General features: G+C 50.7%; 1 protein-coding gene across 1 annotated transcript in view; it reads right to left on the bottom strand.

The window, feature by feature from the left end:
• Positions 1–6,511: 6,511 nt before the first annotated feature.
• HTRA1 (HtrA serine peptidase 1) overlaps positions 6,512–14,137 on the bottom strand; it is a 51,598-nt gene continuing 43,972 nt past the window's right edge. The window contains exons 5-9 of the mRNA XM_046653720.1: positions 13,435–13,467; positions 11,912–12,026; positions 10,608–10,665; positions 8,554–8,649; positions 6,512–7,228 (exon numbers count right to left, since the gene is read on the bottom strand). Of these exons, the coding sequence (XP_046509676.1) occupies positions 7,060–7,228; positions 8,554–8,649; positions 10,608–10,665; positions 11,912–12,026; positions 13,435–13,467 (471 nt within the window). The 3' untranslated portion in view covers positions 6,512–7,059. The remainder of the gene's footprint in view (positions 7,229–8,553; positions 8,650–10,607; positions 10,666–11,911; positions 12,027–13,434; positions 13,468–14,137) is intronic.

The raw sequence follows: 14,137 nt of genomic DNA, 5'->3' as shown, positions 1-14,137 counted from the left end.
GCACCCAGGGCGTAGAAACACACACAAAGGTGGCCCGCCTGGAGTGCCACACCATGCCACACAGGCCCAAGGCACAGCGCCCCAGGCCTCATTGGTCAAGAACAGATTTTCTTCCATCAAAACATGTGTTTCTGTCATGGGAAAACGGTGGGTCGGGAAGCACTGGCGGGACAGGTTTCAGGGATGGGGACCTGGAGTCACGTGGGAGCCCCGAGGGAACCAGCTGCCACAGTTCAAACAATTGCAATTGAGTTTTTGATTTTTATTTCAGGGTTAAGTCTGCCAGCTTGAACCTGCTGGCAGAGTCTCTCCCCTTGGGAAGTTCTTCTCTCAAGAACTCTCTCCTCTCAGGTTCGCCCGGAACACCTGTCTCAGATCTGCAGTCTGGACCAAGGGAGGCAGAATGTGGCCACTGCTGGAGGCCATCACGGGTGAGCGGACTCTGAAGTCTTCATCCGGGTCAGACAGGTGCTCTCTTTGGCTCTAGGCTTGATTGTGAGCCTCCTATTGTTCAGAAGTTTGTTTTTTAATTTTAATTAATAGGCTTTATTTTTCAGAGCAGTTTCAGGTTCACAGCAAAACTGAGCAAAAAGTACAGAGTTCCCATGTGCTTCTGTCCCCCAACCTACAGCCTCCCCCCGTTATCAGCATCCCCCAGTAGAGTGGTACATTTGTTACAATTGATGAACCAACATCGACACATCATTATCCCCCAGAGTCCATCGCTTCCTTACGGTTCACTCTTGGTGTTGTACGTCCTGTGGGTTTGGACAAATGAACATACGTATCATACGGTATCACATAGAATAGTTTCACCGCCCTAAAAAATCCTCTGTGCTCCACCGATCCCTCCCTCTCCCTCCCTAACTCCTGGCAGCCCCTGATTTTCTTTTACCATCTCCGTAGTTTTGCCTTTTCCAGAATGTCATATACTTGGATTCACACAGTATGTAGCTTTTACAAATTTGCTTCTTTCACTTAGTAATATGTATTTTTAAGTTCTTCCATGTCTTTTTGTGCCTTGATCTCTCATTTCTTTTTAGCACTGGATAATATTCCATTGTCTAAATGTACCACAGTTTACCTACCCGTTCAGCTCCTGAAAGACATCTTGGTTGCTTGCAAGTTTCCGCCGTTACGAACAAAGCTGCTATAAACATCTGTGCGCAGGTTTTTGTGTGGACATAAGCTTTCTTTCCGGATGCTTTTAAGTGTTTTTATTCTTTGTGGATTTTCAGTTCAACATACATTCAAGTAATTTTTGCTTGTGAGAAAACTGTGGCTGACAAATGTTTACCCCTTTTGCCACCCAAACCCAGGACAGGGACCAGGCCTGGGGCTCCAGACCCCTTAGCCAGCCAGGACAAGCCTTTGCTCACGCCACCTGAAGGATGCACTGTGGCCGCTGCAGGGGACCAGTGCAAGGGGTTCGGGAGGCAGGCAGCCCAGTTTGGACCCTCTGCTCTGACTTCAGTCACCGTTCGTTGTTGAACAAGAAAAGCCACCCCTCTGAGCTTCAGTTCCTGCCCTAAAAGGAGGGGAAGGAATGGTGGCTAAGGCACCGTCAGAATTCCCCGGGGTGGTGGCTGTAAAGCTTTAGCACGGCACTGGGCACAGAACCAGCACTGCATGCCCAGGAACTGGTGTGTGACCAAGAGTGAAAGTAGAGACTGATGTGACGAGCCCCAAACTCAGCTCCTGTATCTTGAGAGCATTCTCTAGAACTCTCCATCCACTTTGGTCTACTTTCATTAATACAAGAGATCAGCTCATAGTCTTTCATATCGACTCCGCCTTCCTCATTTTCCATCATTAAATGTCAGTGCAATCAATTTATGAGGGAAAGGGCAAAGATAATAAGCCTGAAAATAGCTTGAAAAGTTGAAGATTCTTGATTGTCGGGATTTCTGAGGAAGTTTGAGTCCTAAATGATTTATGAACCTTCTCTTCCTTGAGGTTTCTAGAACACATTGTTTATGTTCAGTGTCAGTGCAAGGCCCTCGACGGTGAAGCCCATTTTTAACCCTGGATGTCATTTCAGACTTTGTGTTCCAGATCCAATGACTCATCAGGAGACAGCATGATGGAAAAGGAACGAGGACAGACAGGCCAGCTGGGAGCTCACGGAGCCTGGGCAGTCTGTGAACGAACGGGAGACAGGCATCCTCCAGGCTCTCTCTTACTGCCCACGCATCCGTGACCTTTCACAGGTGGCGATGGCCATGAAACAGAGTGTGAGCTTTCTAGTCTTGCAAAGTCATTCTCACAAACCAGCCACTGCGCCTGTGTCCAGCCGACTTTCCTTTCCTGCTTCAGGGATGGGCCAATGGAAAATTATACCACCGTAGAAACGTGGGTCTTCAGTTACAAATGTCACTGAGCATCGTCAGTGAAAGGGGATAAAGGCCTAGCGGATAGCTCTCTGAAGGCAGACTCCTGAGTTCCAATGCATCAGCTCTACCTTCTTCCTTGCTGTGTGACTTCAGGCTGGTTACTCAACTGCTCTGTGCCTCGATGGCCTCATCTGTAGAATGGGGATCCTATGATGGTGGTGGATGAGGTGAGAGAGGATCAGGCAGTTCACATACGAAAGCTTACTGACCCAGTGAGACACGTTTAACAGAAAACTACTTCCATAAAGCATCTGAATTTTTATTTTTATTTTTTTTTAACTAAAAAGCATTTGTTAGTGTTTATTTCATTTGATCTTTGCTGATTCTTCACAGGCACCACACTGAGGCAATTGCTTTTAAAAGTTCTAAATTAAAAAACTGCTGAATGGCAGAAAGGCCTCTGCTCTGTGCCTGCTCCGTGCCTGCTCCACCCACATTTTGATGGAAGCACCAGGAGGCCTTGGCCCCTGGGTGGGAGTGGGCATGGACAGCAGTGAGTCAGCCCAGCTGAGACTCAGACGCAAGACCCAGATGGGGTCAGTGGCCCAGGTGGCTCCTGCAGAAGCAGACGCAGCACCCTGCATAGGCTGGGGCCTTCCACTCTGTGCTTCCCACATTCAGGCATCGTTTGATTCCCAGAACCGGCCTCATGCCTGGCAGTTGATTCCTTTCTGTGAGCCGTGGCTGAGTGCATCCTTGCGGGGGCAGGGGCAAGGGGACACTCTGCAATGTCACCAACGACACATGTCTCAAAACGGGGATAGCTCTCCAAGTGAGCGTCCTGATGCTCCTCTCAGATCCAGGTGGCAAAGTCATAACTCTTGAGCCCGTTCTAGTGACAATCTTTAGAACCGTGGGGTCCGTGCAGGAGAGCTGGGGAGCGGCATGTGGCGGGAAGAGAGAGCTGCAGGAGGCACTGTGGAGCGGCAGAGAGTCAGGCCAGACATCGATTCTCTTTTAAAACGCCTTTGCACTGAGTCTCACAAGCTGCTCAGCCCGGTGCTCCAGACAGTGCCTGCCGACCGCTCAGCGTGGGCAAGACACAACAGAAACCTATGAGCCACCCTGGCACAAAGCCACTCTGGTGCAGTCACACCTCCAGCCTCACCTCTGCCCACCATCAGAAGAGAAGGCAGCTTCACAGGAACCTTGGACATGGACTGGCCCATTCGCCCAGACATACACCCACTTCCGCACAGCCTCAGCAAGGCTGGCCGTGACTTCAGCGGCATCTGCCAAAATGGGCCTGGCACCCTTGCCGGCCAATCACAACGCCACCATCCGAGGCTCAGGCCTGTCCAATATGTCAGCCGAGCCGAGTCAAGCACCTCACAAGTTCTAACGAAAACACATGCAGCTCTTCCCCACAGCCCCAGACACGCGCATTCTTCCAAATGTTCAGATGGGGACACGGAGCCAGAAAAGAGCAGGACCCTGTAGAGAGCTGCCCAGCATGGCACCCACTCAGCTGGGCACCAGGGCCTCGCTCCTGGCCCGTGAAAATGCTCCAGAAAAGCCTCTGGCTGGCTTGATGAGGCCAGTGGAGCGATGCAAATGTGCTGGCGAAACCCAGCCCCTGTGACTGGTGTCACTTGAAGTTGTGCAAAAGCTAGAGGCAGAGGACTGGAGCCGGGGCAGCCGAGACGGTGAGGGGCCTGGGGCAGCAGGAGGGAGCGCTGCGGGGGCAGAGGAGAGGGCGGTCACTGATCACCAGCCAGCGGGGAACCACGAACCGAGCAGGGGGCTGAGTCTGCAGGGGTGGGATGACCACCTTCTAGAAGTGGAGATGGACCCAGGCTGGTGCCGAGACGAAAGGACCAGGAGTCTTGGTCCTCAGAAGGTAAAGATGGGCCGGCGGCACCATGCAGAGGCCGTGGGCTCAGAGCTCCTGGGCTTAAGCGGCGGCTCCCCACTTATGAGCTCTGTGACTTGAGCAAGAGGCTTATTTTCTGAGCGCCAATTTCTTCACCTGTCAAAAGGGATAAACACAGCATCCAGGGCTGATCTGAGAATTGAACTAGTCACAAATGCAAAATGCTCAGACCCAACAGATGTTAGCTATTGTGACTGTCCTTAAAGACCAGAACAACGGCAGGCTAACAACAGAAACAACAGCAGCTGTATTCATCTAGCAGCGCCATTGTGGTTAATCCTCACAGCTCCAGTGCAAAGGGGACATTATTAGTAGTCCCCATTTTACGCAGGGGGAAACTGAGGCTCAAGGACACTCGTTAACATATGTGTTGCTAGTAGTTATTGAGTGCTTACTGTGTGATGTGTATTAATTCATTCAATCCCCACAACCGCCCCAGGAATACTATTATTATCCCCATTTTACAGATGGGAAACAGGCACAGAGATGTTAAGTAACTTGCTCAAAGGTCACACAGCCAGTAAGATGCAGACAGTAGAGTTGAATCCAAGTCCATCTAGCTCCAAACGCCGTGCTTTTTCAATTCAGCTCTGCCTCCTGGGCTCTAAGGCTAATCTGTGTCGCAAAACACGCCCTCACAGCCCAAAGTAGGAGGAAGAAACATCTGTCCTGAGAGGTCCCATGGAAGCCTGCAAGGATGGGTGTGGAGTGCTGGCAGGAGCAGCCCCCACAGGACACAGGGTCCCACAGCTCAGTGCAGCCACGTAACCAAACGTGAGATGTGACAACAGCAGGCTGAACTGCCATCTCTACATCCACATGTCACTGCACACGTAGGCAAAACTCCGACCCACCCAGAGCCCTGTGGACCTTTGGGAGAGGTTGCTGAGTGTTTACAGAGGACTCAGGCCTGTCGGTCGCCAGGCTGACTCCTTCCAGCAGAACCATCTGTGATCTCCAGAAAGCGGATGACAGGCTGAAGACAGATGGGCTCAGGCCGGGGCCGGCTCTGACCTCAGCAGCACCCAGCACATCCTCCCTGCCTGTGGCAGCACCTCCGCCCTGGGGACCACCCAGAGGAGCAGGCCCACAGGCAACAGATCTGAGGATGAACCCCTGAAGCCACAGGCCGTTCTCTGAGTCATCACCTTTGATGGAGGGGGAGGGAACACAAAACCCATGCCAGGAGCGAAGGGACATCCTGGCTCCTTCCTGACGCTACAAGGTCATCTAGGCAGAGAGCAAAGGGACACAGCAGGGTTCCAAGAACCACAGGCCGCTCAGCTGCCTGGTGTCACTCTTGACGAGGGCTTTGCTTAACTGGATCGCTCCTACACTCCACTTGGGCCTCCGGCCTCCCACTGCCTCTCCAGTTAGGAAGTGAACTTAGAGAGCAGTTGGTGGACAGAGGACTTGGCTCTCAGTGTAGAGAACGGAGCCTCCATCCTGTCCAGGGCCCCCCTTTTGACCGCTGACACTTAGAAAGCCTTTTGCCCTTTGCTCTTGGCATTAACAGCCTCCTCTCTGGTGTGTGCTTCCCCCAGGGACTCGGCCTGTGTTGGCTTCCAAGCTAGTTTTTGCAACAGTCTTCTTGGGTCCAGCTTCCCAGATTCCTGGAAGCTTTCGTGGAGATAGAGGTGTCTACAGCTGCTTAACCCTGCACCTGTTTGAGGACCCATCGAGGGGAGCCCTGCTCCAAACCCCAGCAGACTTGAGGTCCAGTTCTCATCAGGACCACTGGAATCAGCTTCAGCCTGTGCTTTCTGGGACTCAGGACAGGGCAGTTCTTGAGGCACGTGGTGGTCTCCTGAACTGTCTCCCTTTCAGAAAGAGACCTGGTTTCCAGAATGAAGCTCTGGGGAGGGAGGGGCGGGGGCCGTCCTGCCCTGCATTCCCCCGCAACCCGCTGCTACACTTAGCACTGCGGCTGGCACAGAGCAGAGGCCCAGGAAATATATGTTGACTGACTGCATGATGTATGGGGTTGACAGACCCCCTTTAGTCTGAAAAGCTCCAGATGCATGTGTAACTGTCCTGAAATCCTATTTATGAAGCCAGGGTGGCCAAGCACAGTTGTTAATAACACCAGTAAATCCCATAGGATGATTTTGAAATAGCTGGTAAGACCTCCAGCTCAACCTTGCATGGACGATGTGGTTTCATGAGGACCCACTGACACTACAATCATTTGAGAGAGACTGCAGCCAGCTGCTCCTGGGAAAGGAAAAGAAGCACACCAGAAAGCAAACATGAAGAAGAATTTTAATAGCTCACACTCAAAATCACTGTGCTCCCAGTTCTGAAGAGATTCCTAAAAGAGGCAACTCTGGCCATTTGGAAGCTGACGCCCACCCTCGCGTGGTCTCCGGCCTCGGCCTCCGCTGGGTGCTGACTCGAAGGGAAGGATAAACACGCCCAGCGCCATTCTGGCCCCCACGGCACCTTCCTCTTATCTATGTGTTATATCAACTGCCTTAGGTGGACTAAGATGATGACTCAGTTAAAGGAGGAGAGAACCGTTGACTGTCTAAGCAGGAACAGCCCAAGCTGGCGAGAAAAAGCACGCTGCGTACATAGGATACAGAAGGACGAGCTTCTGCCTGCGGGTCTATCACATTACATCTGTTTTGCCTGCAAACTATCAAGAAGGATTCTGTTGGCCAGGGTGTTCTGCTGAACAAGCAACATGGCAGTCAAAAGTCTCAGGTGTCCTGCGCCACCAGCCCAGAGTCATCGTGCATCGTCCACTGGAGCGTCTTTGAGGGAAACATGAAGTCCAGCTCATGCCTCTGCCTACGGGTCGATTTCTTCGGGAATCACCGTAATCATAATGTCTTCATTGCCCCTGCGGACAACCATGTTCAGGGTGCTCTCCTTTTTAATGACGTCGCTGACGTCATTGGCGGAGACCACCGACTGTCCGTTGATGCTGATTATGACGTCATTTTCCTTGAGTCCACCACTGCAACACAAAAGGAAAGAGAACTGTCACGTTTCCATTCCTCCTGGTCTAACTACCATGAAAGGTGATCAGCTTTACATGACAGAGGCACAGTGTAGAACCTAAAAGCCCAGGACAAACGGGCGTGGTGGCGGTGAACTTATGTGAGAAAGGCTTACTCCACCAATGTGGTGCATTATTTCCTTTTGAGATTTTTAGGCCGAATCATCAATCATGTCCATTGCAGAGATGCCTACCAGCACTCATATGATCTTAGGAGAGACTGACCCCGGAGGATGTACCATATACCATCTACCGTGTATCTTGCCCATAGCCAACTTTCTTGGAATGGGTGTCACAACTCAGAAAGCAGTTCCCACAGGGATGGACGGAAGGGTTCTATCACGAGACACTTCCTTTGCGTTAACGCTTCTGTAACTTTAGCTCTTATGTATCACGGCATCAAATAAGATGCTATGGTCCAAGCGGAGAGGTCAGCAAACTTTTTCCATAAACAGACAGATGGGAAATATTTTAGACTTTGCAGGCCACACTGTCTCTGTCACAATTACTCAACTCTGCCATGGTAGCCCAAAAGCCACCATAATAGACAGACAGTATGTAATCTACTGGGCATGGCTGTGCTCCAGTCAAACTTCATTTATGGACACTGAAGTTTGAATTTCATATAATTTCCATGTGTCATCAAATACTATTCTTACTTCAAATTTTTTCAAACATTTAAAAATGCAAAATCTATTCTTAGCTCACAGGTCATACAAAAGCAGGCAGCAAGCCAGAGCCGGCCCCCAGGGAACAGACTGCTGGCCTCTGGTCTCACAGTTCTCTCTGGATATTACGTCAACACAAGAAATAAACTCTGTTCATCAAGCTCCTTCTTTTCATGTTACTTTGACGCTACCTGGGTTATTCTTCCAGAGGTGTGGACGGGGGTGGCCTGACTGACAGACATAATTAGAGAGGGCTTCATGAGGAGATGCGTCCTGAAGCCTAGGATGATGGGACCACTGCCCGAGGGCTCAGGGACACTGCTCCCTAAAGCCTCTGTCCCCAGCCAGGCCTGTCTCAGAGACTCATAACGAGCCCGATGTTGCTCCTCTCATCTGGATGGCCCCCATGAAGCGAGGACTTTCGAAGACAGGAAGTGTCCTTTGGTTGATGCGTCCTGAGCTGAAGTGGGGTGGAAGGCCTGACTGGCAGAATGTCTGACCAGTTCACAAGGATTGTCACAATCACCTGAGCGGATGTGGAAAGAACACCACCCCCTCCCCTCACCCCCAGGAAGCACAGGGATATTAGGAAAAGGGAAAATGATTCCAACTCACGCTTCTGCTGGGGTGTCAGGAATTACTTCAATGATATACGCCCCTGACAGCACATCCGGGAAGTCTCGGTGGCGATCCTTCAGCTCTTTGGCTTTGCTGCTCGGGAGAAAAAGCACCTGGGTTAACAGCAAGTATCAACGGCCTCCCTCAGCTGAGACTCAGCTCTCATCCGGCTTCACCTCCTGTCCCTGATGCTAACACAAATTCCTCCGGGAGTTTTGATTCTGCTTTAAATTGCCTGTCTACCAGGGTCAAAGATTTACTGGGTAATAGCAAGGAAAGTGCTTTATCATCATTATTATTAATTTCATTAATTAGTTGATAGTAGCTACCACTTACGGAGTCAATACAGTACAGTCAGGCATCGCTTGGCGACGGGGATACCTTCTGAGAAATGCGTCGTTAGGCGACTTGGTGGTTGTGCGAACATCGCAACACGCATGCACTTACTCAGACCTACATGTAGAGCCGACTACACCCGTACGCCATATGGTACTAATCTTACGGGACCACTGTCATATATGCGGTCCGTCATTGGTTAAAACGTCATTATGTGGCGCAGGACTGTAGAGCAGTTGGCCTGGTCTGGGGCCTGAGCTCCACCCCTGTCTGACTGCATGATCTTGGGCATTTGCTTAACCTCTCTGTACCTCAGCTTGCTCACCTGCAGAATAGGGATCATGACAGGACTCCATGACGCGGGGTTGCTGTGAGGATTAGACGAGGTCATCTAGGGATGGCACTCAGCCCAGGGCCCGGCACAGGGTCAGCAGGTGAGAAACAGCGGCTGCCATCACTGTGGCTAGTGATCGTTGCCACCAACGATCCAAGCCTGACAACATTAACTCACTCGGTCCTGCCACACCCCCAAAACGCCTGCACTGCTATCCTCACCCTGGAGAGGAGGGAACTGAGGCACTCAGAGGTCAAGTTGTTGCCCAGGTCACAAGCCAGGAAGCAGCAGAGCTGGGACGAGAACCCCAGAAGCTGGACCCCAGGGCTGATACTCTTTCCCTATACCTCCATCTCCCACAGTTCCAAGACAAGGAACTGATGCACATTTTAGTCTTGGCAAATCAGGCCATATTCTGGAGTGCTAAGAAAGGTGCCACTAGGCCAGCCCCAGTAGCCCAGTGGTTAAGTTCAGCGCACTCTGCTTCAGTGGCCTGGATTCCTGGGCACAGACTTCCACAGCTCATCTATCAGTGGCCATGCTGTGATGGCAGCTCACAGATAAAATAAAGGAAGACTGGCAGTGGATATTAGTTCAGGGCAAATCTTCCTCAGCAAAAAGAGGAAGACTGGCAACAGATGTTAGCTCAGGGCCACTCTTCCTCAGCAAAAAAAAAGAGAAAGGTACCAACATTCATTATATGTATCTAAACTATAGTAATGTGTTCACAATTAACTACTAGTTAATTAATTATAATAATATATTAATGTCTACATTAATATATTCTGCCCTTTGCAGACCTTACCTAGAACAGTTTCAACCATGCCCTTGGTTACCAGGACTCATGCGATTATGCCACATTTTTCCATCAAGGTTAGAACTCCAGTATGTTATGAGCCGGGCAGCCACACACCGCAACTTCCACCAGCTCGGGAAAACAAGCCCATCAGTCATGCTGGGCCTGACCCGCATTCCGGGAGCCACAGCCCACATGCGGCAGAGCTCACGAAAGGCAGGGCGCTCCCGGGCCGAGGGAGGTGCCTGGGGCACTCCTGGAATGTGTGTTTCAACAGAGCAAGTGGTGAAAGGAAGGCACGAGGGAGAGTGACCAACACCCCCTGCTGTTCAGGCCTGCCTTAAAGAGGAGGGCAGAATCTTCTAGAAGGAAAGATCTGCTCAGAACACAAAAACAAAAATGAAAGATAAAACAAGAGGCCAAGACTAACGGCCCCTCCTCTTTTTCCTAATGTTACTTAATTTTAACCAGAAGCTGAGATGTCTTAAGACAGTCTAAGTGTTCTATTTCAGGGGAACCAGGGAGAGCTGTATGAACTTCAGGTTTATTTAAATTTAAGACAGACACAGACGTCCTGCTACCCACCTGGATGTGAGTGACATCATTCGGATGCCAATATACTTCTTCTTGGTGATGGCTTTGCCTGGTGTGACAACAAAAGGACAACAGAAGGTCAGCCCAGGTGGCAGCTGTGCTGGGGACACCAGGAAGCCATGAGGTCCAGCCCCCAGTTGCAGTGTAAAGTGGGGCCAGAGGGGGATACGCTGAGGTTGTGGTTCAAATCCTGGCTCGGACCCCTACCTGCCGTGGGACCTTGGAGAGTCCTGTCATTTCAGTTAACGGCCAGAAACCTAGGAGTGGTCCTGGATTCCTCTTTGCCTCATCCTAACATCTGATGAGGTTTCTATCCCTTATGTAAATCCAGACTGTGACCCTTGTACTCCACCCTGGTCGAGATGACCAGGAGAGCCTCTGAACTGGTCTCCCAACTTCCATCCATCCTCCTCCCAGCCATGAGAGTGACCTTTCAGATACATCAAACAGACCATCAACTTCCCTGTTCTCAATGAGGTTAAAATGCAACCCAAGCCCCCCTCCATGGCCTACTGTGACCCTGGCTCACTTCTTTCCACATCCGTCTGTGACTCCACATGTTCACAGCAATCCAGCCGCATGGCCCCCTCGTGGGCCCTGTGCTCGCTATGCTACGCCCACAGCAGAGGCCTGGAATCCACTGGTCCTCTGTCTAGAATGCTCTCCCTGCCTGCTGGCTCCTTCTCCTTCAGGTCTCGGCTCGGGAGGCGTCTCCCAGCCACACCGTCTCCATAAGCCGCCCCCGTCATCCCCAAGCCCACCATCCCACTTCAATGTCTGGGAAGCACTTGTTGCCCTCTGAAATGATCTTCTATGTTTGTCTACTGTCATCCTTCCCTCTCCCCCAGGGAGAACGTAAACGCCACACCTGTAAGGGACTCTGTTGAGCCGTGGAACCCCCAGCCTGATCCCGAGCCGACGAATCAATAAACGTTTGTGGGATAAATGATCTCCCTGATCTCAGTTTTCTCATCAGTAAAATGGGACTAAGAATTGCCCCCTGATGGGGCAAAGGAATTAAATGACACAAGTGAACAAGGATGTAAATGACACATAGAAATCACCTAGGATCGTGCCTGGTACACATTAGATTAAACCATAGAAAACGTCGATGATCATAGGTCAAAAATGGCCAAACAGCTCTGACCTAGTCCCAGGGCCTTAACGACATGCGTTCCTTTTCCCTCCTGGGTACAGAGCTTGGCTGATCCTCAGGTGTGTGGCTTCCCCCAAGGCCCCGAGGAGCAGCCAAGCCTCAGGCCTGACTCCCCCAGGCTGTCTGGGCTTCACTTTACCTTTGGCCTGTCGGTCATGGGACTCCGTTAGGAACTTTTTAATCTTATCAGATGGGATTGCAAAGGAGATTCCAGCTGTCACTTTCAGGGTATTGATTCCAATCACTTCACCGTCCTGAAAAGCAAGATGGACACAGCTTACTGAGTCCATGAAGGTGTCCCTGAAGACACGCACCAAAAGAGAACAGAGAACGCGTCCAGAGGAAATCTCCAAGCTACTTCAGAGAACGAGTGGGGTGGAGGGAGCCGGAGGGAGGGGGTTCCGGGGTGGTAGGGGCTGAGCCACACTTGGGCAGCGTGAGCCATGCTCAACAATGGAAGACTCCAGACTGTACTCAGTGATCACTGCGCGCTAAGCCCAGCAGCCAACAGATCTTTTCAAAACGCTCATTTGCTCCTTCCACGGGGAATACGTTTCCCAAACCTCTGAGTCCTTTAGGTGCCGTCCACACCTTTCTGCTCCTCCATCTCCCATGATCTTAAGATTGCTCTGCTGACATCAGGGAGAAACCCTTAGCGCTTAGGGCACCAGGCTTCCTTACCAGGAAAATGCGGTCTCATCTCAGACCGCAGCCGTGGGGGCACAGCGGGGGCTCGGGGGAGACAGAGGGTGAGCCACTGCGCCCATTTCCTCTGCTCCTTGCAGACTAGCTTTAAATCGTAGAGGAAGCCAGCCTACAGGGTGCGCTTCGATGCAAGATAAATTCACAGTTCAGCGAGTGCTACACCACAGGAAACAATCTCCAAGTAACAGGCTCACCCCACGCCATTCAACCATTATTCTGAATGCTATTGTTAAACACTTTGTTCCACTCAGGCTTAGAAGGGAAAACTGCCAGGAGAGTATAAATCACGCCTCACACACTCCTGTAGCACTGAGAATTCAGTCCCGACTCCAAGGGACCATCCAGGAGGCACGGCCATCCTGGGCCTTGCTAAAGACGGCCTTGACTTCATCACCTGTAGATGAGAGTTGAGCGGGGTGAGCCCTGAGCTGCGCCCTGGCTCTGACAGTCTGACTTGAAGGCTTCCCTTTGGATGCTCATGTATTATAACATAGCCTTGGTGACATCTTTGTGAGCGGGCTAACTCCTCATTCCAGCCAGGTCTTCAGGGAGGGCTCCCGGCCAAGACAAAGACGGCAGACGAGCCAAGCCAGCTCCTTCAGCAGCCTGGAGACTTCATTTGAAGGAGGTGCCTCTAGGGGACAGGCCAGAACTGCTGACACCTTCAGAATAAAGGCCTGCTCCTTTAACTACGCCTGGGTTGGACCTGAACTCCAGGGCGTTTACTTGTAACTTTGAAACACAAGCGTGTCCGCCGGCATAACACTTCCAGCGCTCAACTCCAGATGCCTTACTCTTTCCAGAAAAGATAAGAAGGGTAATTTGCAAGGATACAGTACATTCACGAATTTCACTTTAAAAGAATTAGATACTGTGCTGTGGAAAGTTCATGTCTAAAAATAAAGCAAAAAAAAAAAAAAAACCCCAGCACATACATAGATTTTAAAAAGGTCTTACCAGGTTTACTAATGGGCCTCCAGAGTTTCCATACTGAAATTAAGCAAAAATTAAAAGGTTATGTTTATGTCATTACACAGTCCAATCTACTTCCCCGCCTGGCAGGTTCCTGAGTGTAGATTCTTTCCCGAGATTTGTTCCTGTCAACCTAGTATTTTGCTGGAAAAAAAGAACCTTAACAATTTTCAGAAAGTCTTAGATGTGCCACAAATGGGAGAGATGTGTTTTTGCTGCAAAGCCCAGAGGCCACCTGTGACCCCCAGAACACCTAAGACAACTTCCTTCTCTTTCGAATAGGCTGGCTGCCCACTTGCTCCAGTATCACAGTATTTCAAATCTGCATAGCCCCCCACCTGTGTGACCCCAACTTTGCTGCTGGGGCTGGAAATCCACAGTTTGTTCTATTTTCATTACTTCATGCAGATCACAAGAAAGCCTGGGAAGAAAATCCATCAAAGCAGCAAGGGCACAAACCTGCTGTGTTTCTTATTTATTAGACAGATGTAGGGGAAAAACATTGCTTTTTAGAAACATCAATCCTATAGGGAGACAGCTGAAGTGGAAAAATGTGATTTAAAAAAGATTCCCTTTAGGAGATTGTGTGGCGCAATCCCTGGCCTCGTTAGACCTCGAATAGTGTAGGGGTAACGCTCAGACTGTGCCCCAAGGCAGAGCAAATACTTCCTGGGGGCCGCCGAGCCTG

The sequence above is a fragment of the Equus quagga genome, chromosome 2 (assembly GCF_021613505.1).
Source record: "Equus quagga isolate Etosha38 chromosome 2, UCLA_HA_Equagga_1.0, whole genome shotgun sequence".
In the NCBI taxonomy this organism is placed as follows: Eukaryota; Metazoa; Chordata; class Mammalia; order Perissodactyla; family Equidae; genus Equus; species Equus quagga.
The sequence above is the reverse complement of the archived record's forward strand: the minus strand, read 5'-3'. Positions and strand labels throughout refer to the sequence as shown.